General features: G+C 41.1%; 1 protein-coding gene across 2 annotated transcripts in view; it reads left to right on the forward strand.

Moving 5' to 3' along the window:
* The window catches only part of CACNA1E (calcium voltage-gated channel subunit alpha1 E), a 316273-nt gene that overhangs the window by 163632 nt on the left and 126691 nt on the right, over nt 1-25950 (forward strand). For both annotated transcript variants that reach the window (XM_087858243.1, XM_087858244.1), the window contains one exon: nt 4562-4665. In XM_087858243.1, coding sequence (XP_087714369.1) covers nt 4562-4665 — 104 coding nt within the window. The remainder of the gene's footprint in view (nt 1-4561; nt 4666-25950) is intronic.

The raw sequence follows: 25950 nt of genomic DNA on the forward strand, positions 1-25950 counted from the left end.
ATCCATATCCTCCTTATCCCCAATCCCAGCTCATTCAGCCTCCTTGGTCAGATTTGCTCTGTGAAAGGCATATACTTAGAAGAGGCCCTTCAGCGTTTTTTCCAGAGCCCTGTGGAACCTTGATAGAGACCTGCTTCCAAGGGTGGGTGCCTAGTTCTGCATCTACAGCTTCAGTCCAGGAGAACCACTGGACACCCCCCCCATCTTGCTTCTCCATCCTCATGTTTCTCTTCAATCCTGTTCCTCCCACCCCACCTTCTACCATTTCCCCCAGTCCTCCAGAGATTAATGTGATAATTGCCATGTGTGCCTGTTTACGCAGGGAGTGGGTGCGTTCACCACCCCCAATCAGGCAGGTTCCCAGAGGAACACATTTCACGGTGTCAGGACTGTTACCCGCTGAGCACTCCCTGTGCAGGTGGGCTGCCACCCCCGACTGCTTTCTCTGTCTGTCATTACTCCCATCATGCGCATGTGTACGTGTGTGTGTCACTCAGGGAGTCAGCAGGTGAGAAAGACAGCAGCCAGCCTGCCGGTCAAGGGGCTGGACTGGGTCGGGTGGGTGGGGAATCAGCGCCTTCACTAAGAGGACATTGCCCCAAAGGAAGACACTCTTCTGTAATGGCTAACGAAGAGTAGGTGTTCCGTGAATGGTGGGGAATGAAGACGCTGCCCATGCATCCTTCTCTGAAGGGGGAGCCTGGTTTCTCCTTAGCTGCTCCACAGCACCAGGCTGGGCAGGAGAGGCTCCACCGTGAGACTCTCGGGCCAGAAGCCAGTGGAATGTGTTCAGAGAGCTGTGGTCTCCTTCCCCAGCCTCTTGCTCAGAGTCCTTAGCATAGCTGCCTCCGATTCCTGAAGGAAGAGCCGCTAGGGGAGGTAGAGTGTGATGATGCCACAGGCAAGCAGCTTGTTGGAGTCACAGAAGCAGAAGGGTTTGGAGAAAGGGGCAGAGAACAACCCTTCTCACCAGGAGAGGCTCCACCGTGAGACTCTCGGGCCAGAAGCCAGTGGAATGTGTTCAGAGAGCTGTGGTCTCCTTCCCCAGCCTCTTGCTCAGAGTCCTTAGCATAGCTGCCTCCGATTCCTGAAGGAAGAGCCGCTAGGGGAGGTAGAGTGTGATGATGCCACAGGCAAGCAGCTTGTTGGAGTCACAGAAGCAGAAGGGTTTGGAGAAAGGGGCAGAGAACAACCCTTCTCACCTCGGCAACCTTGCTCCTTTCCCCCTCCTGCCGTGACACAGACACAGGGACTCTCGCGAGAAAGCAGTCACAGCTCTGAGGTCGCACTGGCTACTTTCTCCTTGGGCTTCCTGACTCCCACCTCACAAGGTTTCAGGGCACTTGCTCACTTGAGAGTTGTCGATGACTTTCTTCTTTTTTAATCTCAGAAGACACTTGAGTTGTTGTCTCTCCTACATTGGACGGTTTTAAGGTTTTAATAATGATGAATCAGAAGGAGATTGAAGTTCTAATTAGCATCAGAAAGAACCTTGCCATGTTGGAGGAGGGAAATTTAAAGTCCTTTGCCCCCTTCCTGCTGAGTTATGTCCCTTTGTCCTACTGGATTTGTCATTGATCCATTGACAGGCATGTGAGGTGAGGGTGAGGCCTCCTGGTGGGGAAAGATGGAGGGGAGTAACCAGGAGGAAACCTGAGGGAGAGGAGAAAGGTGTGGAGAGGGTGCGGCAAGTCTATTAAAAGGCTTGTGAATAATTTTGGGGAGCTGTCAAGCTGCCTACTCCAGAAGATTCTTTACACTGTCAGTCATCTGTAGTAACCCCCCAGGATATAGGGCCCCTGGCCCTGGCGTCCTCCTAGCCTTTCTTTTTCTCTTTCTCTTCCCCTTCATCTACTTTTTCTCATCAAACAGGGCCTGATGCCATAGTGGATGACAATTTTTCTTAAAAAACAATTCAGACTAAACTTGAGAGGAATATAGGAATAAACAATTTTGGGGGGGGGTACATTTTAAGCACGAGAATCCTCTTATTCAAATTGTGGTCGTGTATTGGTTAGTTGACAAATACTGCATGTGCCGAACACTTCACTAGGTACCAGGTATAGAAATGAACAGACAGTAAGGTTCTTGCCTTAAGGTGGGTTAAACCAAAGCCAATGCGGTCTCACAACACATGGATAAAGAGACAGTGTCTGTCATTGTTTTTCTGGAAGAATTGAGAATTGTGTTCCAGACTTTAGGCCTGTGAGGAGAGTCCTTTTATCCCTGCATTTCACAGGTTGCATTTCCTCCTATGTTAATAGATTTTCTTTGAAAAAGGGGGTTTCATAATCAAGAAGGTATATGAAATGATATTGAAATTAATAATGTTTCTTTCATGAGTCTTCTCACAGGTTAAGGGGAACAAATAATCTGTTGTGTTTCCTAAGTTTCTTTGGTTACGGAAGCTTTTTCCACAGAACGCATGAACATCTCACAGATGACTAGCAATGAGAAGAACACTATTTGGGAAATGCTCTTCCCTCTGTAGTATCTCTGGGAAATCATCCCCCAACTGAAATCGCTCTAGCCATCCTCAGACTGTAGCTCAGTCACTCCTGGGACCAAAGACACCTTAACAGCACATTTCATCATCGCCATTGCCAGCACCAGCTAAGACATATTGGCAGCTGAGCCCTGATCTGGATGCTGGGAGGAGACTCGGTCCTTGCTGTCAAAGAATGCGGCGGGCGGGGTCACTGGCTAAGCCGTATAGTAGATGAAACTTGTTGGTCTGGTGCACCACTGGTGAGCCATCCAAGCTAACCAGTCTTTACAAAATGTTGCATTTGTAATCATGAATAAAGATAGAGCTATTTATACAAGGGTCATGTCATCCATCCTTCAGCTTACGGGAAGGACTGTGTCTTAACTGTCTCAGAACAAAACGGCTTCCTATGTTCATTAAAATCCCTTGTGGCTGGGCCTCAGCGTCCAAGTCTTCTACATCTTTTTTTCTGATAATCAGGAGCAGTTTTCTCTGAGGTCTGGTCCACATCTTCCCTGCTTGCATTGAACTGACCAGACCTGGTTGAACTAGAGTTAGATCTTACACACACCGAAATTGGCAGATCCCCACCTTTGCCGCATCCAGTTCAGAAGGTGTTTGTTTTTAACTTATGTTCTGCTTCATTTGCAGTCATCTGTCTCTGAACAGTGTGGGGGCAAGACAAAAGACACAAGTTTGGTGAAAGAGGTTGCCTTAAAAGCTATTTTTAATGGAAAAATCTACTACACAGTGATAGCTTCCACGATCAGTGGGAAGCTATATTCTGTGGACTGACATATGTGAATGGGAGGCAGAAAGAAAATTAGATCATTTTGAGAGAAATGGTAGAATGCCCTAGAAGCCCACAAGAAGCATGAGAAAAATGAATCAGAATATGTTTGCGAAGATTAGTAGCGAGAGGGAGGAGAAGGTAAATCACAAGGACAAAGAAACACTTTGTCACAGAAATCCTAAGTTCAGATCTTGATTGTACTGTGAATTTATTGTGATTTAGCCTGTGAATTTTAGGCATGGCATTGGACTTTGATGGCCTTGTTTCCCCAGTGAACAGAGAATAAAATATCTTTTCACTGTTTCAAATGGGTATTAAAGTTTGCGTGTGAGGGGCTGGTGTGGGGCTGTGGAGATTTCAAAGCCCTGCATATGTAAAATGCAATTCAAGGAGACTAGAAGGATTTGCAGTTGATATTATGGGGGGAGAGAGAGAGAGTCGAGGTGAAGTTTAGTTGAGAAGCTCAAGTGTTAGAGAAGAGTTTTCAAAATGTTCCCAAACTGTTTCTAGGTCTAATAAGACATTGTTCCAAGAGCTGATGATTTTGGCTAAGTCATGTGGTGTAATCCTCCCTCAACCCCTCACCATTCAAGGACCTTACATCTCACTTAGAGCATAAAAATCCAGAATATGGATTTCCAAGCACTTTTCACTTTACTGTGTTTTAGCATTAGAGAGAAGAAGGGATCGCTCTTTAGATTTAGTCCTTGTTCTGTCCAGAGCCTTGCTGAGGCCAAGCCTGAGCCAGTTCTGTACCGTTGGACTATGATAGAAGAAAAAAAGCCAGAGCCGAGGGTCAAAAGCTGAGCAGGATGTGGATGACAGTAATGTCTCCCAAGCAGCCCTGTCAAGGCTTTTGCCAGTATCCATGGAATAGACTGATGGACATAGCTTGCCTCTGACTTTTTGAGAATTTGTCCAATTTAGACGGCAAAAGCTTGGAACGAACATCACTAAACACGACAAAACCTGTGATTGTTTGCATGATCTTGGAAAAGGACTTGACCTCTCTGGATTCAGTTATCTCAGCTGTTAAGTGAGGCTGTTGGACTGTTCCTACCCAGGATCTTGTGTGAGGCTCATGCCGTGTCCTTTACTATGTACGTGGTGGAACAGGAGTTAACCCACAGTAACACCAAATTGGGAATGAAGCAGGCAGTGTTTAATTGTATTGCCTTGTGCTTGTTATATCACCCTGTATGTGAAGCTTCAGGAATGGAGACCTCCTTCTGGCAGATGGTTTTGGTAAAATATTAAGGAACCATTTTTCTTTCTTTCAGACCAATGATGCCTTAGGAGCCACCTGGAACTGGCTGTACTTCATCCCCCTCATCATCATTGGATCCTTCTTTGTTCTCAACCTAGTTCTGGGAGTGCTCTCCGGGTAAGCCAGACATTCGTCTCTCCTCTTAACTTCTTTCCAACTGTAAACCAATGCTCCTGACTACCGACCAATTCATTCATTGAACGTTCATTTAAAAGACCTCTACTGAGCAGCCCCAGTGTGCCAAGTGCTATTGTAGATACTGCAGATGCAGTAGTGAACATTGTTCTAATCATGTTCATTTTTCATAGGAGTTAAGAAATATTTAAGCCGTGTACAACATTGAGCATGATATCTAGTGAGAATTCATTTGTCCATCCATCCTTTCATTCAGTCATTCAACAGTCATAGACCTTCTTTGTCAAGCACTGTGCTGGTTGTGAGGCATATGAAGTTGGATAAGATGTAATCTTTACCCTCAAAGATTCTTATTCTGTCATGTATTGAACATCAAATCCCATCTTTGTAGCTTGGATTAGTGTGCCTCAGTCAGCAAGTGCTCAATGTCCGGTGCCATGGTAAGCATTACAAAGGGCACACAAAGTCTCAGGCATGATTCCTGTCCTTAAGAAAATTGTAATTTGTGGGGCACCTGGGTGACTCAGTTGGATAAGTGTCTGACTCTTGATTTCAGCTCAGGTCATGATTTAGAGTCACGGGATCAAGCCCTGTGTCAGGCTCTGTGCTCAGCCTGGACTCTGCTTGGGATTCCCTCTCTCCCTCTGCCCCTTCCCCTGCTCACGTGCGCTCTCTCTCTTTCTCTCTCTCTGTCAAATAAACAAGTGAAATCTTTTTTAAAAATTGTATTTTATAGACAGAACAACACACTTGAAAGAGGGAATGAGAATTCTTTTACTGACTAATATAAGCTATAGATCATTTGTTGGGTGGAAGGAACAAATCTATATAGTCTGAAGGTATCAGGAGTGGCTTCATGAAAGATTGGGCTTTTGCTTGGATGTACAATATATAATAGGATAAAGTAGACTATATGTGAGTGAACATTCCAGGAAGGAGAGCACTACACCATAAGCGAAACTGAAGAAATGGGACTCATCTTGCAGTGGGAAAAGATTATAATGCAACCTAACTTATCTAGAACTTTGGGAAATGAAAAGTATAAAATAGGGCTATAACAGGGGTCAATTTTAGAGGATCTTACATTTTTCTAAGCAGAACTGGGCTGCTTCTCTGAGTAGCGTAAATTCTTCAGGGGGAAATTAGATGGTGGTGTTTCTGTTTCAGCATAGCAGATTGAACCAAGTTTGTTGTGTCTTGTAACTCTACTAACACAGAAAATTAATTTTAAGAAGGGCACAGTGACAGAACAGGAGAGGAAATGACAACAGATGAGAGATGTCAAGAAAAGTTTTGAGGGCAGAGAGTAAACGGTAACTGATCCTAGTGGTAGGAAAGCTGAGGTTTAATTGCCTTTGGTGAGGAATGCCAATAAAAAGGCAAAATGATTGTCCTTCAGAACCTTCCACAGTCCTGGAAAGGCTCAGGAATTCAAGTCACCAGGTATGTCTGAGAGATGAAGTATGGGTGGCGCTAAAAACTAGAGGATTGGTCAGAAGTCCTCGTAAGGAACACTTAGATGCCTTCTGCCCAACACCTTAAATCTCTACCCCCAAACTTTTCTGATGGGTATCTGCCCTGCCCAACCCCCCACCCCAGCCAAAGTCAGAAGACTTCCTGTCTCTGTAGAGGCTGAATCAGAAATTTGCAATGGTAACATCAGGTGCTTCTAAGGGTAGGGGTGATACGTTCAGTCCACAAACTGAACATCGTGCTCCCAGCCCACATCTACTGTTGACTCACAGAAGTGGATTAATCTGGTAAGGGTTAGTAGAATTCCTCTGTGAGGAAACTGTCCATCTTAAGAGAAGAATCTTACATATGCTGATATCTGAGGATGGCCCAAGAAATGGCTCCCACCCACCACCCTCAGTGAGACTCCTCTTGGTTTCCTAAAGCTGCTGCAACAAATTAACATAATTAGGTGGCTTCATACTGTGAAAGAAATTAATTCTCTCACAGTTCTGGAAGCTAGAAGTCCAAAATCTGTCAGGGCATTATTCCCTGCAAAGGCTCGAGGGGAGAATTTATTTCCTTCCTCTTCCAGTCACTGGTGACTCCAAGTATTCCTTGGCTAGTGGCTGTATTACTCTGGTCTCTTCCTCTGTGGTCACATTGCCTCCTTCTCTTTTGTCTAAAATCTCCCTCGGCCTCATTCTTATGAGGTTACTTGTCATTAGATTTAGGGTCACTTGTATATTCCAAGATGACCTCTTCATCTCAAGACCCTTAACTTCATTGCATCTGCAAGGACTCTTTTTCCAAATAAGGTAACATTCATAGGATCCAAGAATTAGGATGTGGACTTTTTTTTTTTTTGGCAAGGGCATTCAGTCCACTACACTCATGATTCTAGAAGCTCCAGCCATACACTGGAGTTTCCAATAAGCATTTTGAGCCTTGCTCTTAAATATTAATGCACAGTTAGGGATCCTCAGCATTTGAAGAAAATGTCCAAAACAAAAGACAAAATAATACATAGGAAAAAGGAATTGGAATATGAATGATGCAGGGAGCAAAAGATTTAAAAAGCATAATTGATATCAACAGAGATAGAAATAATTTTATCCACAAAATAACATTGCTATTTAAAAAAGAACATTTAGCCATTAAGAAGAGCCCTTGGGAATTAATGTAAAATAATGTAAAATTTACATTGATGTAACATGAATTAATGTAAAAATGTAAACATGTAGTGAAAATAATGAGGTAGTAAATGATTGGAATATGAAATTAATGAAATCACTTAGAAAGTAGAACAAAAATAAGAAAATCAAAGGGTTTGTCCAACATTCAACTATTAAGAGTTCCATAAAGAGAACAGGGAAGTGGAGAGGGAGAAATTTACTAAGAAAAATACTAAAAATGTTTCCAGAATCAGTAAACACACATTGCCAGAGTAAAAGGTCTGTTGAAACATGTGCAAGGATATTCTTTCCAGCATTGGTTTTTGGTGATGGGGAGTTGGAAAACCTGGACATCCATAATTGGGAGGGTAGATAGGTAAGCTGATGGATGCATACCATGACATACTAGGCAGAAGTTAGGAGCAACAAATACCATATACACATGGCAACATAGAGTATTTTAAAAGCATAGAGTTTAGTGAAAACGAGAAGAAATAGCATGGTATATTACCATCCACATAAATAAAAAATACATGCACACATGATACATAGTTTGTAAGAATGCATTCAAATAAAAAGTATACATAAAAAGTATACAAATAAAAAGAATACAAGTCTCTCTTGCTCTCTGAAAGTAAGTCTTTGTTTTTCATTGAAATATAATTGACATACAATGTTAAATTAGTTTCAGATGTACAACCTATTGACTTGACAATTCTATACATTACCTGGTGCTTACCATGATAAGTGTAGTCACCATCTGTCACCATATGACATTATTACAATATTTTTGATTATATTCTCTATACTGTACTATTTGGGTTCATGGCTTATTTTATAACTAGAAGTTTGTAACTCAGTCCTTTTATCTGTTTTGCCCATCTCCACACTCACCTCCCCTCTCTGGCAACCACCACTTCTCTGTATGTAAGAGTCTGGTTTTTGTTTATTTGTTCATTTGTTTTTTATACTCCACATATAAGTGAAATCATATGGTATTTATCTTTCTCTGACTTATTTCATTTACCATAATACCCTCTATGTCCATCTGTGTTGTTACAAATGACAAGACCTCATTCTTTTTTTGTGACCTGGTAATATTCCATTGTCTATGTATACCACATCTTCTTTGTCCATTCCTCTATGGATGGACACTTGAGTTGCTTCCATATCTTGGCTATTTCATAGTGCTACAGTAAGCATAGGGGTGCTTATATCTTTTCAAATTAGTTTATTTTCTTCGGATAAATACCTACTAGTGCAATTAATGGCTCATATAGTATTTCTAATTTAAAATTTTTGAGGAACCTCCATACTGTTTTCCACAATAGTTGCATCAACTTACATTCCTACCAACAGTATTTGAGGGTTCTCTTTTCTCCACGACCTCACCAAACACATTTCTTATCCTTTTGCTACTAGCCATTCTGATATGATATGTGTGATATGATATCTCATTGTGTTTCTGATTTTCATTTCTTTGATTAGTGATGTTGAGCATCTTTTCATGGGTCTTTTGGCCATATCTGTGCGTTGTTTTTGGACAAATGTCTCTTTGGGTCCTCTGTCCATTTTTTAGTATGACTTTTTCGGGGTTTTTTTTGATGTTGAATTGAAAGTAGAGCATTCTTATGAAACCTTTCATAAACCAATATGACATAAAGCAAAGAAGCAATTACCATTTTGTAAAGGCAAAAATGCTCTTTGGATTTTTTTCAGTTATTGAAAATAGGTACTTATGTGGGTTCTTCATAAAAGCCAACTGGTATAAAATGAAATTTCAGATACTGGGGGAAACCTGCATATTGTAATGGTAATTTGTATGACAGAGAGATGGGAGGCAGGTATAGAGACAAAAGGGAACAAATGAATTTAATTAATTAATAATGAAAATGCCCACTGAGCACTTGACACAACTAATGAAAAGAGACCACACTGAGATAAAGTCATCATAAAATTTCAGAGCATCTGAATAAAGATAATATTCTAAAAGCTTCTGGTTATTGGGAAGGCGATATATTTTGCCAATGAAAAATCAGGAATTAGGGTGGCTTTGGGCTTCTCACTGATACTGAAAGTTAGAAATGAACAGAGGATTTCCTAAAACTTTTTGAAGGAAAAAAATTTCCAAGGTAGAATTCTTCACCCAGCCAAAACAGCAATAATTTGTGAGCATGGAATAGTACTTTGGGACACTCTTTCTGAAGAAGTTACTGGAGAATGTGAGTCACTAATTCCCAAAAATAAGGAATTAATTGAAGAATGAGAAGGACATGATATTCATGCAAATGAGGGATTCAATAGAGGAGAGAGGCAAAGGGGATTCCAGGATGATGATGAAGGGAATTCTACCATGACAGCTGTCAGAAGGCCTAAAGAGCAGCAAGTTCAGATTTGAATAGGGTGACAGAGAGCTCTAAGAATAATATTTAAGAAAAGAATGAAACAAGTATATTCCCTGACATATATCGTATTCAGAAAGTTTGTTTGTGAAGATTATATTCATATTTATAAAATATCTACAAATATGTTTGCATTATATATAAACATTATATATTTATATATGTATTTGTATGCACACACCTCCATCTAAGCAATTCCACAAAATACAAAAGGGTTACCAGTAAAGGAATATGAGCATAGTAAGTTTTCTCTGCTGCTGTCAACCAGATTTTCTTTGTTAACACTGAATTTTGAGATGGCCCCTTATGGTGCTATAATTGCCTTGAGAGGATGGGGAAAGTAAATATGGGGAGGGGAAGGGAATGTCAAAAACTAAAATCTTAGGTTCCACAGTAAGAGTCTTTAAGCAGTATCTAAAATTGAGAGGTAAAGAAATAGCAGTTGTGTAAGTATGATAGTCAGAAAATTGGAAATGAATACCAGGAAAAAAATACAGGTAGAAGTTACAAGTGGTGGTTTCTGGGGAACGAGATTTAGGGGTGGGGAGGGGTGAGGCAGTGGATGGCTATCTCTTCGTGATAAGTCTTTTCAAAGTATTTGACTTTAAAACTCAATGTGCCTCACTGTAAGAAAAATAGAACTACAATTTTAATGTAAAAATGCTGCACTTACATAAAAGTGTAGGATGAAAGGGGTATAGAAGACCATTCATGTAGCATCAGTGGGGGAAGGATTGGCATGGACAGAGACCAGATTCACTAGGATTAAGGAAGAAACAACCATACGAGTCCAAGTAGGTGGTACTGAGAGCCTGTGGTGACGTGTGAAATGGTTATGAAGTAAAAGCAGGGGACATTGTGAAGGCGTTCTTAATACTGTGTATCTTGAGTGGAAAGTTCTAAGCCATAAGGGGACTTCTTATATATGTACTCATTCAGTGAGTGTTTATTGGCATCCTTTATGTGCAAGCACTCCTCTAGGTCATTCGTTCCACACAGCCTGTACCTACAACTCAGATGCTCTCTCTCAGTGACAACTTATGCAAGGGGCCTGACCACCGACTTCGTTCTTCATGTATTTCTACAGAGGGTATATTTCTTATTTATGTAATCTTACTTGATCCTCTTTAACCTTACTTGTTTCCAAAGTGTGTCCATGTGTTAATTTAGAAAATTCAGGTCCTGTTCTTACTATTTGAAGAGGGAGAAAAGTAGATGCCGTGCTAACAAATCATTGGTATTCCAGACAAGGCTTTGATATGGGTTCAAGAAATATGTTAACAGAGCTGGACATAGGACAGAGCACTGCCCTCCAAGACAATTCTTAAGCTAACCATACCCGTTCTGATGGACCAGCTCTGGTTTGGAGTTACGTCTTTTAGTTCTCCTGCATCCTTCTCCAGATGGGAAAGAGTGACACATTGGGGGAAGCATGGTCTTTGGCATGTGACAGTCATGAGTTGAGAACCTTATCTTGCCACTTCCCAGCCTTGTACATCCGGACCAGTTACTCTGAGCCCACTTCCTCCTCTGTGAAATGGGATAGCATTGTCTCTCATAGACAGAGGCCTAGCCCGGGGTCTGGCATGGAGCAGCCATTAGCTCTATACCCTTTGATGATATTGATGTTCATTCTCTCTACCTGTTACGTCTAGGTGGCTATCATCTGAGTAGCAGCCTGTGATGTTTGGCTTGAATTGGCTGTGAGGCCATCAGCTCCTCTCTGATGGGGAGACAGCCTCCTCAGGTTGGGAGATAAAACAGACCTGGAATGGCAGATGTCTCTTTAGCACTTCTGGAGAAGCCTAGGAAGTGACAACAGCAGCTGGGAACAGCTGGTGTGAATAAATTCTGACATTTAAAGGGGTGTTAACAATAGGGGCCTTACAGGCTAGGACTAAAATATTTCTGTCCCATTTGCTTTTTCACATTCTGATGCTCAGCACATATGGGGTTTTACTGGTGTCTGCAGAGGGTTCAGCAGCAGCTAGTGCTGTGTATAAAGGGGCCAAGGATGCTCCCTTTTGCTTGGTCTGGTTCTCACATGCCTCTGGAGGGAATGTTGGCTTTCTCTTTGTAGTAAGTGTTTGTTTGGGAGTTGCACTTGAGAGCCTGAGAAAAGCTCTGGAGCTTTTCTTTCCAGGGGATATGTTCCCTGTGCCCTGTAGCCAGTTCGAATGTTATGTGCCCAAGGCTTTCCTAAAGCAGAGAAAGAAGGCAGTGGAAGGAGGAGCCCCTATGTTGGCAAGCGACAAGACGAGTCGGGGCAAGAGGGGGCAGGTAGCCTATACCAGTGCTCATGGCCCACTGGATACTGAGTGTGGAAATGGCTGAGGCACCCATCTCAGGGGCAGGGGATTTGGGGAGAAGGAGGTCTGTCAGCTTCGGTGTATTTAAAGAGGAAGTATGGATAGAAGCATTGCAGCATTTTTACTAGTCTCATAGGAAATGGGATTTGATGAAAACCATTAGCTTAGGCTTGAAGAGAAGCAGAGCTTCCTGTCTCCATGGAAACAAACCAGGGCCGCATAAGCACAGGGCTACAGGGCAGAAGGCTCACACAAACAGAAAATGACCCTGAGCTAGCCTGTTGCCTCTGTCCACTGTTCCCAGACCTTCTGGAGAGAGCAAGGTAGGCTTGAGGGAGTAGTTGTGTTGTCTCCAAACTGGGACAAGGTCAGCCAGGCCAGAGACTGCTTACAAATGCACAGGGGAGCAATTGGAAACCTCACGTATGTAAAGCATGTCATGGTTTTCAAAGTTCCTTTGCTTCCATGTATTTTTTAATATACCAGGTGGCCTCCATCCAGGGATACTAGCACTCAGTGTGGCACAACTAGAGAAAGGTTTCCAAGGGTTGGCCTAGAATATCACCCTGTCCATACAGACTTTGGTGCAAGTTTTAATCTGTACATGCATGGACACACACACTTTCTCACACTCACTGATCTTCATGTACACAGTGTGTCCTGATACATACAAGGTAGAAAATGCCAAGACCCACTGTCCAGGTCCTCTTGCCCTAAAGACTAATGAAGAGTGGTGAGCTTTCCATAATAGAGGAGGAATTTTTCTGGTTGCATCTCTTATGTGAATGGAGTGGCTCCCATCACAAGCAAGGTGGCGGATGTTTGTCTGTCTTGACATCAAACTCATTTGCTGAGTGGGTTTGACAATTTAGTGCAATTCCATAAATGCTTATTGAATATTTGCTATGTACTAGATACTTCGCTAGACTGAGATTACCAAGATAAATAAGGAGATTGTAGATTTATTAAGGAAATAATTCAAAATACATGTAATGGAATCTAAGTTCAAGGAGATCCAGAATTTTAGCCATATGAAAAGCTATTTATATACTATTCCTATATATCATACATATTTTTTAAGATTTATATATGTCGTATATTTTGAGTGCCTACTATTGTGCAAGGCATTGTTGAGGATACAAAAGTGAAGAAGACCTAGGTCCTGTCCACAAAGAAGACACCAACAAATGTACCTTCAGTATTAAACTTTGGATCTCCTGAATCCCCTGTCCTTGCTTCTCTTTGGATATTAGAAGTTGGTACCTGAGTATTTCCCAGACCTGACTAGGCGAACTGCATAAGTAATCTTCCTGCCAGGATTCTGACCCTGAAATCAACCATAGAAATTCATTTATTCACGCAGCCAGTGTTACTGAGTTCTTGATGTATGTCACCTGCTGCTAGGGACCAAGGATATCACACAAGGACAGAGAACTATTACCCTCAAGGAGCTTATAGTCTAGATAGACAGCACAGGGCAAGCATTTAAATTAGAAGGGTCAAGGATCAATCAAGGCCAGGTGAAGAAGTTGCCGTTGATGTATACTTCGAAAGAAGGAGTAATGGTTGGCTAGAAGAAAAGGGAGGACATCCCAACAGGTTGGTAGTTAAGAAGTTATAGAAGGCCATTCTGAGTGACTTGAGTGAATTACCTCAGGGAAAGTAGAGGAGATGAAACTCGAGGCAAAGGCAGAGGCTTGTCATGAAGGGCTCATCAGATGGGCTAAGCTGATGAGTTTAAACCTGATCCCAGAAGCTTGTGGGAGGTACTCCAGTTTTAAGCAGGGAAGATGACCAGTTTGCAATTAAAGATGATCATCCTGCAGAAAATATATAGAGAAATAAGCCTGGAGGCAGGCAGATACTTTAGGAGCAAAGCAGAGAAGCAGCGAGGCCCGAAAGGGTGCAGTGGCAGTGGACAGGATGGGCCAGAGCCAAGGGGTGTTGGTTATGCAGGCTGTACAAGACTTGGTGACTGTGTCTGAGTGCGGGCTGGGCGTTGAGTGTGGGGTGAGGGTAGAAATAAGAGGGAAGTCTCTTGGACTGCTTCTAGATTTCTGAATCGAGCCATCATGTGGCTAGCAGAGAACGCAGGACAAAGAGATTTTGAGGGAAAGAGTGCAGGTTCTGAATCTGTTGAATTTGAGAAAACATAACACACTTTACACCTGTTAGCTAGTTTACAGCAGTAGTGTAGGGTTTGTTTCAGCTTGTTTTTTTGTTTGTTTTTATTATTTTATTTATTTATTTTTTAAAGATTTTATTTATTCGACAGAGATAGAGACAGCCAGCGAGAGAGGGAACACAAGCAGGGGGAGTGGGAGAGGAAGAAGCAGGCTCATAGCGGAGGAGCCTGATGTGGGGCTCGATCCCACAATGCCAGGATCACGCCCTGAGCCGAAGGCAGACGCCTAACCGCTGTGCCACCCAGGCGCCCCTGTTTGTTTTTAGGCTGTAGTTTATTGAGATTGTGCTATGCATTGATGATGGTGCCAATGCCATGAGACACGTTGTTTCATTTAATCCTCACAATGACCCTACGAGGTATTACTATCTTCTTTTATGAATAGGGCAACTGCCAGGGAGGTTTGGTAATTTGCTTAAGCTCACGAAGCTGTTAAGCAGCAGGTTCAGAATTTGGGATGAGGTCTGCCAGGCCCAAACACCTATTCTGTTAAGCACATCTTGCATATGTCCTTTTTGGAAGGAAATTATCCAGCATTCACAGCAAATCTTGATGGAAATGAAGGGACCGTTGGTGGCTGGCAAGACCTGTGGAACTTTCCAGTTCTTCAGGCAGAGATTTCATGTTCAACAACAGGAATGACCAGAGTAGTATTTGTAGTCCCTTCATGACTTGGGCAACACTCTCCGGGATGAGTTGTGTGACCGTGGAAGTCACATGCAAAGCTATGAGAGCTTGTTGGAAGCATCTGCATTTCCCCAAGACGCTGTTCTGTAGATGAGTTTTCAGAGCTGTATCTTAAAGTGTGATAAAAATTATTTGAGGTGGAAGGGACTGTACGTGAAGCGTATGCCTGACCTCTGTGTTACAGTTGAGGAAACCAGAAGAGAAAGTGAAGCAACTTGCCCAAGTGATAGGTAGCTGTTTAGTGGCAGATCCTGACTGGAACCTAGGTTCTCTGGTTCCCTGTCCTGAGTGCTTTTTTTCCCCTCTGCACAATAGGTATAGCTTGGTAGTAAAATATAGACTACTACACAGTATATCTGGGTTTGATCCCATCTCTATCTCTTGTCATCGTTATGACCTTAGGCAAGTCACTTCACATTTCCATACCCTTAACTACCCAATGGCAAACAAGGGTACTAGTATTCACCATGTAGGATTGTTGGGAAAACTAAATCTGATCACACATGTTAAGTGTTTAGTGCCTGGGAAAGAGTTAATCAGTGTTAGCTATTAGTAGCAGATTTCTTCTCTCCAGAATCTGGTCTAAACCTCAGTAGGTGGGGCTGGGAAAGAGTTATTCTTCTTACCTACCAAGTAACCCACGGAGTCAATTAGCATGAGCGGAGATGTTTTTAGATACCGATGGTAGGGCTGATGGACTATGACATTCTGCAGGGAATAATCAGGCCAGTGGACCACACTCTCGTGTCCCTATGTGTGAACATCTCCTTAGACTCTCCTCCTCTTACAGTGTCTTGGAAATGCCCTGAACTTTCCACCCTCTACTCCTATGGTCTAGAGTAGGCCCCTGCCCCCTTCGTTTTCCTTGTTTAATTCTTGCCCTCACAGCCTGTTTCAACTTTGACCTCTTTCATGAAATCTTTCCAGATCCATACCCCTCCTCCTGTTCTGGAGCTAGGATTAAAATCTTTCTCTCATATACTCTCATAACACTATGTACCTATCCATTATAGAACCTATTACTCATAATACCATGCAATTTTGTTGTAGAACATAATAATACTGAAGACAAGAGCTAACATTTATTGAAAGCTCAACATCTGCCTGATACTATGCCAAATACTTTATATACATTACTTCAGTTAATTTTTATAACAGCCTCATGAGTAAGGTACTGTTGTTAACCCCAGTTTATAAATGAGGAAATGGAGGCTATGAGAGACTTGAAGTCTTGCCTAAGGCTGCGCAGTTAGTGAGGGGAATGTATTGGAGCTATGAATGTCCCTGTTCCCTGTTAGGTTTTGTTTCTTATGCTAGAGCTGGCTTTCCACGTAATTGGATCTCTCCTAACATCTTAGTGCCTTGTTCTTGGGTTCGGTAAATAATTGCTGAATTGAAGAGAAATCCTGTAACACTGGGCCCCTCTTAGAGGATGCCACACTCCCTGTGACCTCCTGGACAATAATATTTCAGAGACTAAGGAAGATTCTTGTATCTTAAAAGGAGCATAATCACTGGCACTAGAGATCCAGGTAGAAGCCCCAGAGAGGCTGTTTTCTCTGCAGAGTGATGGCCCTTGCCTGCATCTTCCAGACAAGTCTTTGTCTCACGCTGAACATTTTTTGTCACATGGCTATTGCTACTCATGTATTTTTAGTTATCGATTATGTCCTTTCCCCACTTTCCTATTGGCATGTTTATCTTTTTTTCATGTGAACGTAAAGGGTCTATTTGCATAGCAAAGATGTTAACCTTTTTTTAAATCATAAGAAGCATTATTTAGGGAATAATTGCTTTTTTAAAAGGATAAAGTTGTCATCATACTGGGAATTGTGGGCAACTCAGTCTGTTGGAAGCAGAAAAAGACTAAAATGGTTATTCTTTTTAAATGTAGGGCACTTCATTTAGAAAGCATTCCATATGTGTTCATTTGTTTGAGTCTCACAATGGTGCTAGGAACAATATTATCATTATTTTACAAATAAGCAGAGTAAAGCTCAAAGCGAATAAGTATTATGCTCCAAGTCATAAATCTGAAAGTGTGGTGTTCTGGTGTGACAGAAGCTAGCATTCACACCCAGAAAGATCAACTTTGAGGGGCAGTGTCGAAGTGTTAACGGAAACGAAATAGAGAAATCAGTAAGTAGGACTATCACGATAAATAATCAAGACAAGGTACTGTTCTACATGGACTCACCCATTTTATAGAGATATTTGAACAAATATGTTGGGACTTCATTAGGCACCTTTTTGGTGATGTTGAGACAAGGGCCAAATATAAAAATGCCCCTATTATCTTTTGAAGAATTTTTTGCACATGGAATTGTTTAAATTTAAATTTTACTTGTTAGCATACAGTGCAGTATTGGTTTCTGGAGTAGAATTCAGTGATTCACTTAATATACAACACCCAGTGCTCATCACAAGTGCCCTCTTTAATACCAATCACCCATCTAGCCCATCCCCCACCCACCTCCCTTCATCAACCCTCAGTTTGTTTGCTATTGTTAAGAGTCTCTTATGGCTTGTTCCCCTCTCTCCTTTTTTTCTTTTCCCCCTTCCCTTGTTCATCTGTTTTCTGTCTTAAATTCCACATATGATAAGACAAAATCAGAGAGGGAGACAAACCCTAAGAGACTCTTAACTATAGGAAACAAACTGAGGGTTGCTGGAAGGGTGAGGTGGGGGGATGGGGTAACTGGGTGGGTGATGGGCATTAAGGAGGGCACTTGATGTAATGAGCACTGAGTGTTATATGCAACTGATGAATCACTAAACTCTACCTCTGAAACTAATAATACCGTGTTAGTTAATTGAATTTAAATAATTTTTTTAAAACTTCCACATATGAGTGAGGTTATTTGGTATTTGTCTTTCTCTGACTTATTTCACTTAGCATAATACACTCTGAATCACTCAGTGGACATTAGGGCTCTCTCCATAGTTTGACTATTGTTGATAATGCTGCTATAAACATTGGGGTGTATATACCCCTTCAAATCTGTATTTTTGTATCCTTTAGGTAAATACCTACTAGTGCATTGCTTGATTGTAGGGTAGTTCTATTTTTAACTTTTTGAGGAACCTCCAGACTGCTCTCCAGAGTGGCTGCACCAGTTTGTATTCCCACCAATAGCACAAGAGGGTTCCCCTTTCTCCACATCCTCCCCAACATCTGTTGTTAATTTTAGTCATTCTGGCAGGTGTGAGGTGGTATCTCATCATGGTTTTGATTTGCATTTCCCTGATGCCGAGTGATGTTGAGCATGTTTTCATGTGTCTTTAAGCCATTTGGATATCTTTGGAAAAGTGTCTGTTCATGTCTTCTGTCCATTTCTTAACTGGATTATTTGTTTTTTTGGGTGTTGAGTTTGATAAGTTCTTTATAGATTTTAGATACTAGCCCTGTATCAGATATGTCATTTGCAAATATCTTCTCCCATTCCGTAGGCTGCCTTTTATTTTTGTTGATTGTTTCCTTCGCTGTGCAGAAGCTTTTTATCTTTTTTTTTTTTAAGATTTTATCCATTTGATAAAAAGCACGCACAAGCAGGGGGAGCGGCAGGCAGAGGGAGAGGGAGAAGCAGTCTCCCCATGGAGCAGGGAGCCTAACTCAGGCTCAATTCCAGGACCCTGGGACCATGAACTGAGCCAAAGGCAGACACTTAACCAAGTGAGCCACCCAGGCTCCCTAGAAGCTTTTAACTTGATGAAGTCCCAATAGTTCATTTTTTTGCTTTTGTTTCCCTTGCCTCCGGCAGCATGTCTAGTAAGAAGTTGTTGCGGCCGAGGTCAAAGAGGTTTCTGCCTGTGTTCTCCTCTAGGATTTTGATGGTTATTTTTGGTTGGCCAAGTTCTTAGGTCTCCGAAACAATCCTGTTATCTCCTCTGCCATACCTTAACTAACTTAGTGTAGATTCAATACTCTGATATCTTTATTTATATATGTGTGTGTGTACATACATATGTACATCTCTACCCACCAGACATACACATATTTCTATACATACATTTTTACATACACATATTTTCACACATGTACGTGATGTTTTGTATTCATGTTCCAACTCTAATGCATGCATGTACCATTGTTCAGTCTTCGTCCTTCCATGAAGTACTTCAGGACCCAGTAGAGGACTATACCATTCTGAATTCACTTTGCACGTTCTATACTATATTGCATACTTGTACACTATATTTAAACCTATTTCAAGAATGTTTCCATCTTGGGGCGCCTGGGTGGTGCAGTTGTTAAGCGTCCGCCTTCGGCTCAGGGCGTGATCCCAGCATTATGGGATCGAGCCCCACATCAGGCTTCTCTGCTATGAGCCTGCTTCTTCCTCTCCCACTCCCCCTGCTTGTGTTCCCTCTCGCTGGCTGTCTCTCTCTCTGTCAGATAAATAAATAATATCTTTAAAAAAAAAAAAAAAAGAATGTTTCCATCTAAAAATCCTATTTTACTTCTCTGTTTTTCAGAGGACAAGTTAATGTTTACTTAATAGAATAATATGTGAAATAATATGTAAGAAGGTGGCTTTGTTAACGGACAGACTGGGATTTAATTTACCTCTCTGCCACTGAGCTCCAAAGGGTACCTCTTTGCTTAGGTATCCCTTAGGCATCTCAAATTCAGGATGCTCTAAACTGAATTCATTCTCTCATTCTCCTGCCCTCCACTCACTATCCCCCCATACTCTCCATCCGTTACCTTTATCACATTCATTATGCAAGACAGTAACCTTAGTTAATACTTTTTTGCTTATTCTTTGCATCTAATCGCTCAAGACCTACTGATTCCACCCTTGAAGGGTTTCATGAACTATATCCTGGGTAGTAGCACTGTCTCTTTAAATACTTTCCTTACTCTAATCTGGCCTGCTGTCCATCACCAAAACAGTCTTTCTAAACTAGACATTTAATTATGTGATTTGTATATCGTAGCTATTTATAATGGTTTCCTATTGCCTAAATAATGGAATCATTCATGTTTTCACTTGTTCAGTTTTTCAACAAATAGGTATTGAGCTTCTGTTATGTGCCTGTCAGTGTTCTAGATGCTGCCTACGGAGCAGAGAACAAAACAAACAAAAAGTTCTGCTCTTGTGAAGCTTGAATTCCAATATGAGCATATTCCAATTGTTACATATTTTCATTTAGGTAATTAAAAGGCAAACCCTGTACTTGAAAAGGAATATTTCAAATTATAAAGATCTTTCTTTCCCCTGCTTTAGTCTTTAACATTAATGTAATGTTAATAAACATAAATAAGATTTTCACTTTACTAAATTGAAATTTATTTGAACACTTAATGTACATAAGAATAGCCATACAAATGGCTAACAGACACATGAAAAAATGTTCAAAATCATTAGCCATCAGGGAAATTCAAATCAAAACCACACTGAGATACCACCTTACGCCAGTTAGAATGGCAAAAATTGACAAGGCAAGAAACAACAATTGCTGGAGAGGATGTGGAGAAAGGGGATCCCTCCTACATTGTTGGTGGGAATGCAAGTTGGTACAGCCACTCTGGAAAACAGTGTGGAGGTCCCTTAAAAAGTTAAAAATTGAGCTACCCTATGACCCAGCCATTGCACTACTGGGTATTTACCCCAAAGATACAGATGTAGTAAAGAGAAGGGCCATATGCACCGCAATATTCATAGCAGCATTGTCCACAGTAGCTAAATCGTGGAAGGAGCCGAGATGCCCTTCAACAGATGACTGGATTAAGAAGATGTGGTCCATATATACAATGGAATATTACTTAGCTATCAGAAAGAACGATTTCTCAACATTTGCTGCAACATGGACGGCACTGGAGGAGATAATGCTAAGTGAAATAAGTCAAGCAGAGAAAGACAATTATCATATGGTTTCTCTCATCTACGGAACATAAGAACTAGGAAGATCGGTAGGGGAAGAAAGGGATAAAGAAAGGGGGGGTAATCAGAAGGGAGAATGAAGCATGAGAGACTATGGACTCTGAGAAACAAACTAAGGGCTTCAGAGGGGAGGGAGGTGGGGGAATGAGACAGGCTGGTGATGGGTAGTAAGGAGGGCACGTATTGCATGGTGCACTGGGTGTTATACGCAACTAATGAATCATCGAACTTTACATCAAAAACCAGGGATGTACTGTATGGTGACTAACGTAATATAATAAAAAAAAATGACGTAATTTTAGAACATCTTCCATTCAAAACAGCTGATGAGAAGTACTTAAAGAAAGGCTTTATGTATTGGATAAGTCAATTTACTTGGATATGTGTTATTTAACACACCATAGATTTTTAATAAAGCATTATTTAATGAAAAAAAAAAAAAAGAATAGCCAGGACATTTCTTAGAACAATGAGGAACAGGGGCTTTTCCCACAGGTAGTAAATTATATTCTACAGCTATAGTAATTGAAACAGTGTGGTATGATGTAGGAATAGGAAGACCAAAGGGAGGGGCGCCTGGGTGGCGCAGTCGTTAATCCTCTGCCTTTGGCTCAGGGCATAATCCCAGCATTCTGGGAGGAGCCCCACATCAGGTTCCTCCTCTAGGAGCCTGCTTCTTCCTCTCCCACTCCCCCCGCTTGTGTTCCCTCTCTCACTGGCTGTGTCTCTCTGTCAAATAAATAAAATCTTAAAAGGAAGACCAAAGGGAGACTCAAATATACATATGAGCTTACAATTGTATATATGTGTCATTTCAGATTAGTAAAAAGTGAATTATTCAACAAATGGCACTAGTAAGTGGCCAGCACCTGAAAAGAAAAAAATTGAGTTAGATCCCCAGTTCTCATATCTTACACCACAACAAATTACAGGTGGAGCTATTATTTTAAAAAAATGTATTTTTTATTTATTTTTATTTATTTTTATTTTTTTTAAAGATTTTATTTATTTATTCGACAGAGATAGAGACAGCCAGCGAGAGAGGGAACACAAGCAGGGGGAGTGGGAGAGGAAGAAGCAGGCTCATAGCGGAAGAGCCTGATGTGGGGCTCGATCCCATAACGCCGGGATCACGCCCTGAGCCGAAGGTAGACGCTTAACTGCTGTGCCACCCAGGCGCCCCTAAAAAAATGTATTTTTTAAATTAAACCATAAAAGTATTCAGAGAGATTAGGCACAATTTAAAATTCTTCAAGGGGAAAGGTTTTTTTAGTGTGGTGCAAATTAATAAGCCATTAAGGAAACAATGGATACATTTGAATTTGTAAAAATAAAAAATACACTGCCATAATTCATTAATAAAAATCAAAAAGACAAAACCTGAGTTAGTTTTGAATTTTAAACAAAGTCTGTAGAGGATTAGGGAAGATGCTAGCAATAAGACCATAAACAAGACCTGGTTGTGAACAGAAAATGAGGGTATCAAGCACTGGTGACTGAAAAGTAAAGAGAAAACAGGTAGAAGATTTTAGGTGGTGAAATTGTCAGGATATGATAAGTGATTGGCTGGAATGGGTGAGGGAAGATGACGGATGATATCCCCAGATTCGGTTGTAAATGTCTTGGAGAACTTTAGTCCCATTTATTGAGATGAATAATAGAGGAATGGTGGGGGGAAGAGCTCTTGTTCTGGGAGGGAGATGCATTTGATATCAAACAGAATTTGAGGTCCATGAGGGCCAAGCAAGTAGATAGAATTAGCCAGTATCTGTGTTTTAAGAACAGAGAGAGAAAAGATGTGATGTGCTATCAGGACATGATAGAGAAAAAGGTAAAAATAGATAAGGTCATCTACAGAAGGCATATAGAAAAGAAAAAAAGACAGAACCAGAGATAGAGATTTATCAAAACATTAAGCATTAAAGAGTTAGAATATCAAGATGGGTCAAGAGGAGAACATGAAATCACCATGTCATAGAAGACAAAGAAGTAGAAGGTTTCACAAAGGAATGAGAAAAACCCAAGTGCTCTCCCTTTATAAGCACACCATGGTCCCTTACCCACTCCCCACAACCTTTGGTGACCACTAATCTATTCTCCATCTCTCTAATTTTGTCACTTTAAGAATGTTATATAAATAGAATTTTACAGTATGTAACCTCTTGAAATGGACAGGTTTTTCACACAGCATAATTTCCTTGAAATCTGCTCAACCCATTCCATGTAACAGCAGTTCATTCCTGTTTAATTCTGAATCGTGTTCCATGGCACAGACGTACCACAGTTTGTTTAACCACGTACCCCTTGGAGAACATTTGGGTTATTTTCAGCTTTTCAGCTTTGAGCTATTACAGATAAAGTTACCACAAAGATTTCTGCATAGGTTTTTGTGTGAACAAGTTGTCTTTTCTCTGGGATAAATGCTCAAGAGTACAATTGCTGGGTTGTATGGTAAGTGCGTGTTTAGTCCTCAAAGAAACTGTCCATCTGTCTTCTAGAGTGGCTCTATACCATTTTATATTCCTGCTAGCAATGTATGAGAGCTCTGTTTTTTCCATGTCCTCACTGGCTGGCTTAAAAATAATTAAATAATATATAATGAACATTAATCAGTATCACAACTTTATGTCGAAATTTTAAGACAATATAAGTAATGTTGCCAATGATTATTAAATAGGTGACTTATTTTAAAAAGATTTTATTTTTTATTTGAGATAGAGAGAGAGAGAGAATGAGCATGAGAAGGGGGAAGGGGCAGACTGAGAGAGAGAAGCAGGCTCCCCGCTGAGCAGGGAGCCAGATGCAGGAGTCAGTCCCAGGACCCCAAGATCATGACCTGAGCCAAGGCAGATGCTTAACCGACTGAGCCACTCACGTGCCCCAAAATAGGTGGCATTTTTTAAGATTATGGACCAGTAAATTCTTAGAAAAAGAGAATAAACAAAAACAGAAAATGAACACTGAGTGTGTAGAACAGATGAATAACTTTTAATTTTAACAGTTAAAGGCTTTAAAGCAAACAGAGTAATCACAAACACAGCTTTTACTTCTAGCTTCTCTGGTCATCAGTTTATTAAAGAGTCCAAATTAATATTCCTTATCTTGCATGACGTCTCAAAGCGTAGTGCAAACTACTTTTCCATCCTTGATCCTACCTTCCTCTCCTTTAGCCCTGCCATACACGTGCTGCTCCTGGGTTTCCCAGGTATACATCCCTCCGTTTCTTTGTTCCCTTTGCCTAGAAATAACCAACCCCTACAGTCCTCCTCCGCTGTCCTGCTTTATTTGACTGGAGACTCATCTTGTAAGGTCACATTTCCCTTATATTTCCTCATCTGTATTCCTACTGCACTGTGTATGATCCCCTATTAGAGCACTTGTCTTACAGTTATTTGTCGATGTCTTTGTCCCTTTTGTAAAAGTATGAAGGCAGCTAGCATGGTGAGTTCATCTTCCTTTCCCCAGCACTTAGCAAGCATAATTAGTAGGCACACAGTAGGCTCCCAGTAGATGCCCTCCAGCGAACAAATCAAAGGCCATCTTCCTGTTTGTGGGATGTCTGTATTTGTCAGAAATTTTCCTGAGATCTTGGGCATTGTTTTCAGTGAGTATAATTCCCCTGAAACCCAAGTTTAATATTAGTTGAAGGGCTGAGCACAGATTAGTGTAATAGAACTCCATTATTTTGCTAGTATCAAGGGACAACTCTGGGAACTGTGTAGACCTTCTCCATTACAGGAAGAAAGAGGGAACATTTGTCATTATCAGTATGGTGGCCATGACCCAGTGTAATCAAATCGTTGCCATTTGAGAAGCTTTTAAATGGCTTTCTTTGCTGTTATAATTTATCCCACATGCTCATTTCACTGTAGTTTTTGTGCCAAAATCTTATGCTTTTCAAGATTAGAAAAGAATTTTATGCTTGAACCTATGTCTCTTTTTCTGGTCTGTGGAATCTCCTAGTAATTGCTTTCACCACATGGAAATTGTAATAGTGTTAGAACCTCACTTCATTCTGAGCTTATAGCCCATAGTCAAGCCCCTATAATTAGACATGTTTTCTGTGCACTTGCAGACATGTGCACACTGAGGTGGCTGAAATAATACCTCCCAATTTCCCCGGTTGATAATCACAGTCTTTACAACTTGGTTATACACTGGGTGCTTGGCATTTCTAGCTGTTAAGTTCGGATTCTGTTAGAGTTGCAGTTGAATTAAAAGTTCTTTATTTTCCCCTTGGTGTCAAGTGCATCACGACATTCTCAACACTTAATTATCATTGCATCCTAAAATATTCCTCATTTAGCAAAAATATTGAAATTACTTTTTCCTGTTCTAAAGAAGCAAACTCTGATATGTGGGGAAAACACTGAGATGCTGTGTTCTACAGAGAATCCAGGAAATGAACAGCAGCTTAGGGCATTTGGAAGAATAAGAGGGACCCCAGAACCAGTTAAAGGGTCCACGTTATTGTTACCCATATTAAACTAAACTTGAGAACTCATCTGTTTAACCAGATGACACATGCATAAACTGAAGCTCACCAGACCAGAGGAGTCCCCCTAACCCTCACCAGAGTTGATGGAAATGGCAGTAAAATGGGGTGTGGTCTTCCTCCGCTCCTCCCCCACCTTCTGTGCTGTACACGGGGCAGCGTCTCCTCTCTCACCTTCCCACTACATTTGCATATTAGACTTCCCTTAGATCAAGGTACCCAGTGATCAAACATAACATGAGGGAGGGATGACCTTATTTGCAGACATTAGCACCTCAGCCATCAGGTATCTGAGACCAAGAACTGAGGGAAGAAGACACAAGATAATTTAAGCAGAGGTAGTTAAGGAGAAGAAACATTTATTTGCTCATTTATTAAAATACTTTTCCAGCCACCATTTGTTATGTGTGTTGGGCACTCTGGGTTTGATAGTGAACAAGATGAGGCCCATCATCCCCGTGAGCTTCATATTCTAACAGTGAAGAGAGAAAACAAGTAAACATACAAATAAGGTGATATTAATGGTAAATGTAATGAAGAAAATGAGCAGGCTTGAATAGCAGGTCTGACTCCTTCTTAGGATGGAAAAAAAAAAAAATCAGACTTGAGAGAATAGCTACCATTCCCTGACAATCTGCATGGGGCTGACCTCTATGTCAAATCCATGGATACGC

The sequence above is a fragment of the Ursus americanus genome, chromosome 2 (genome assembly GCF_024610735.1).
Source record: "Ursus americanus isolate L20-20 chromosome 2, mUrsAme1.1.p, whole genome shotgun sequence".
In the NCBI taxonomy this organism is placed as follows: Eukaryota; Metazoa; Chordata; class Mammalia; order Carnivora; family Ursidae; genus Ursus; species Ursus americanus.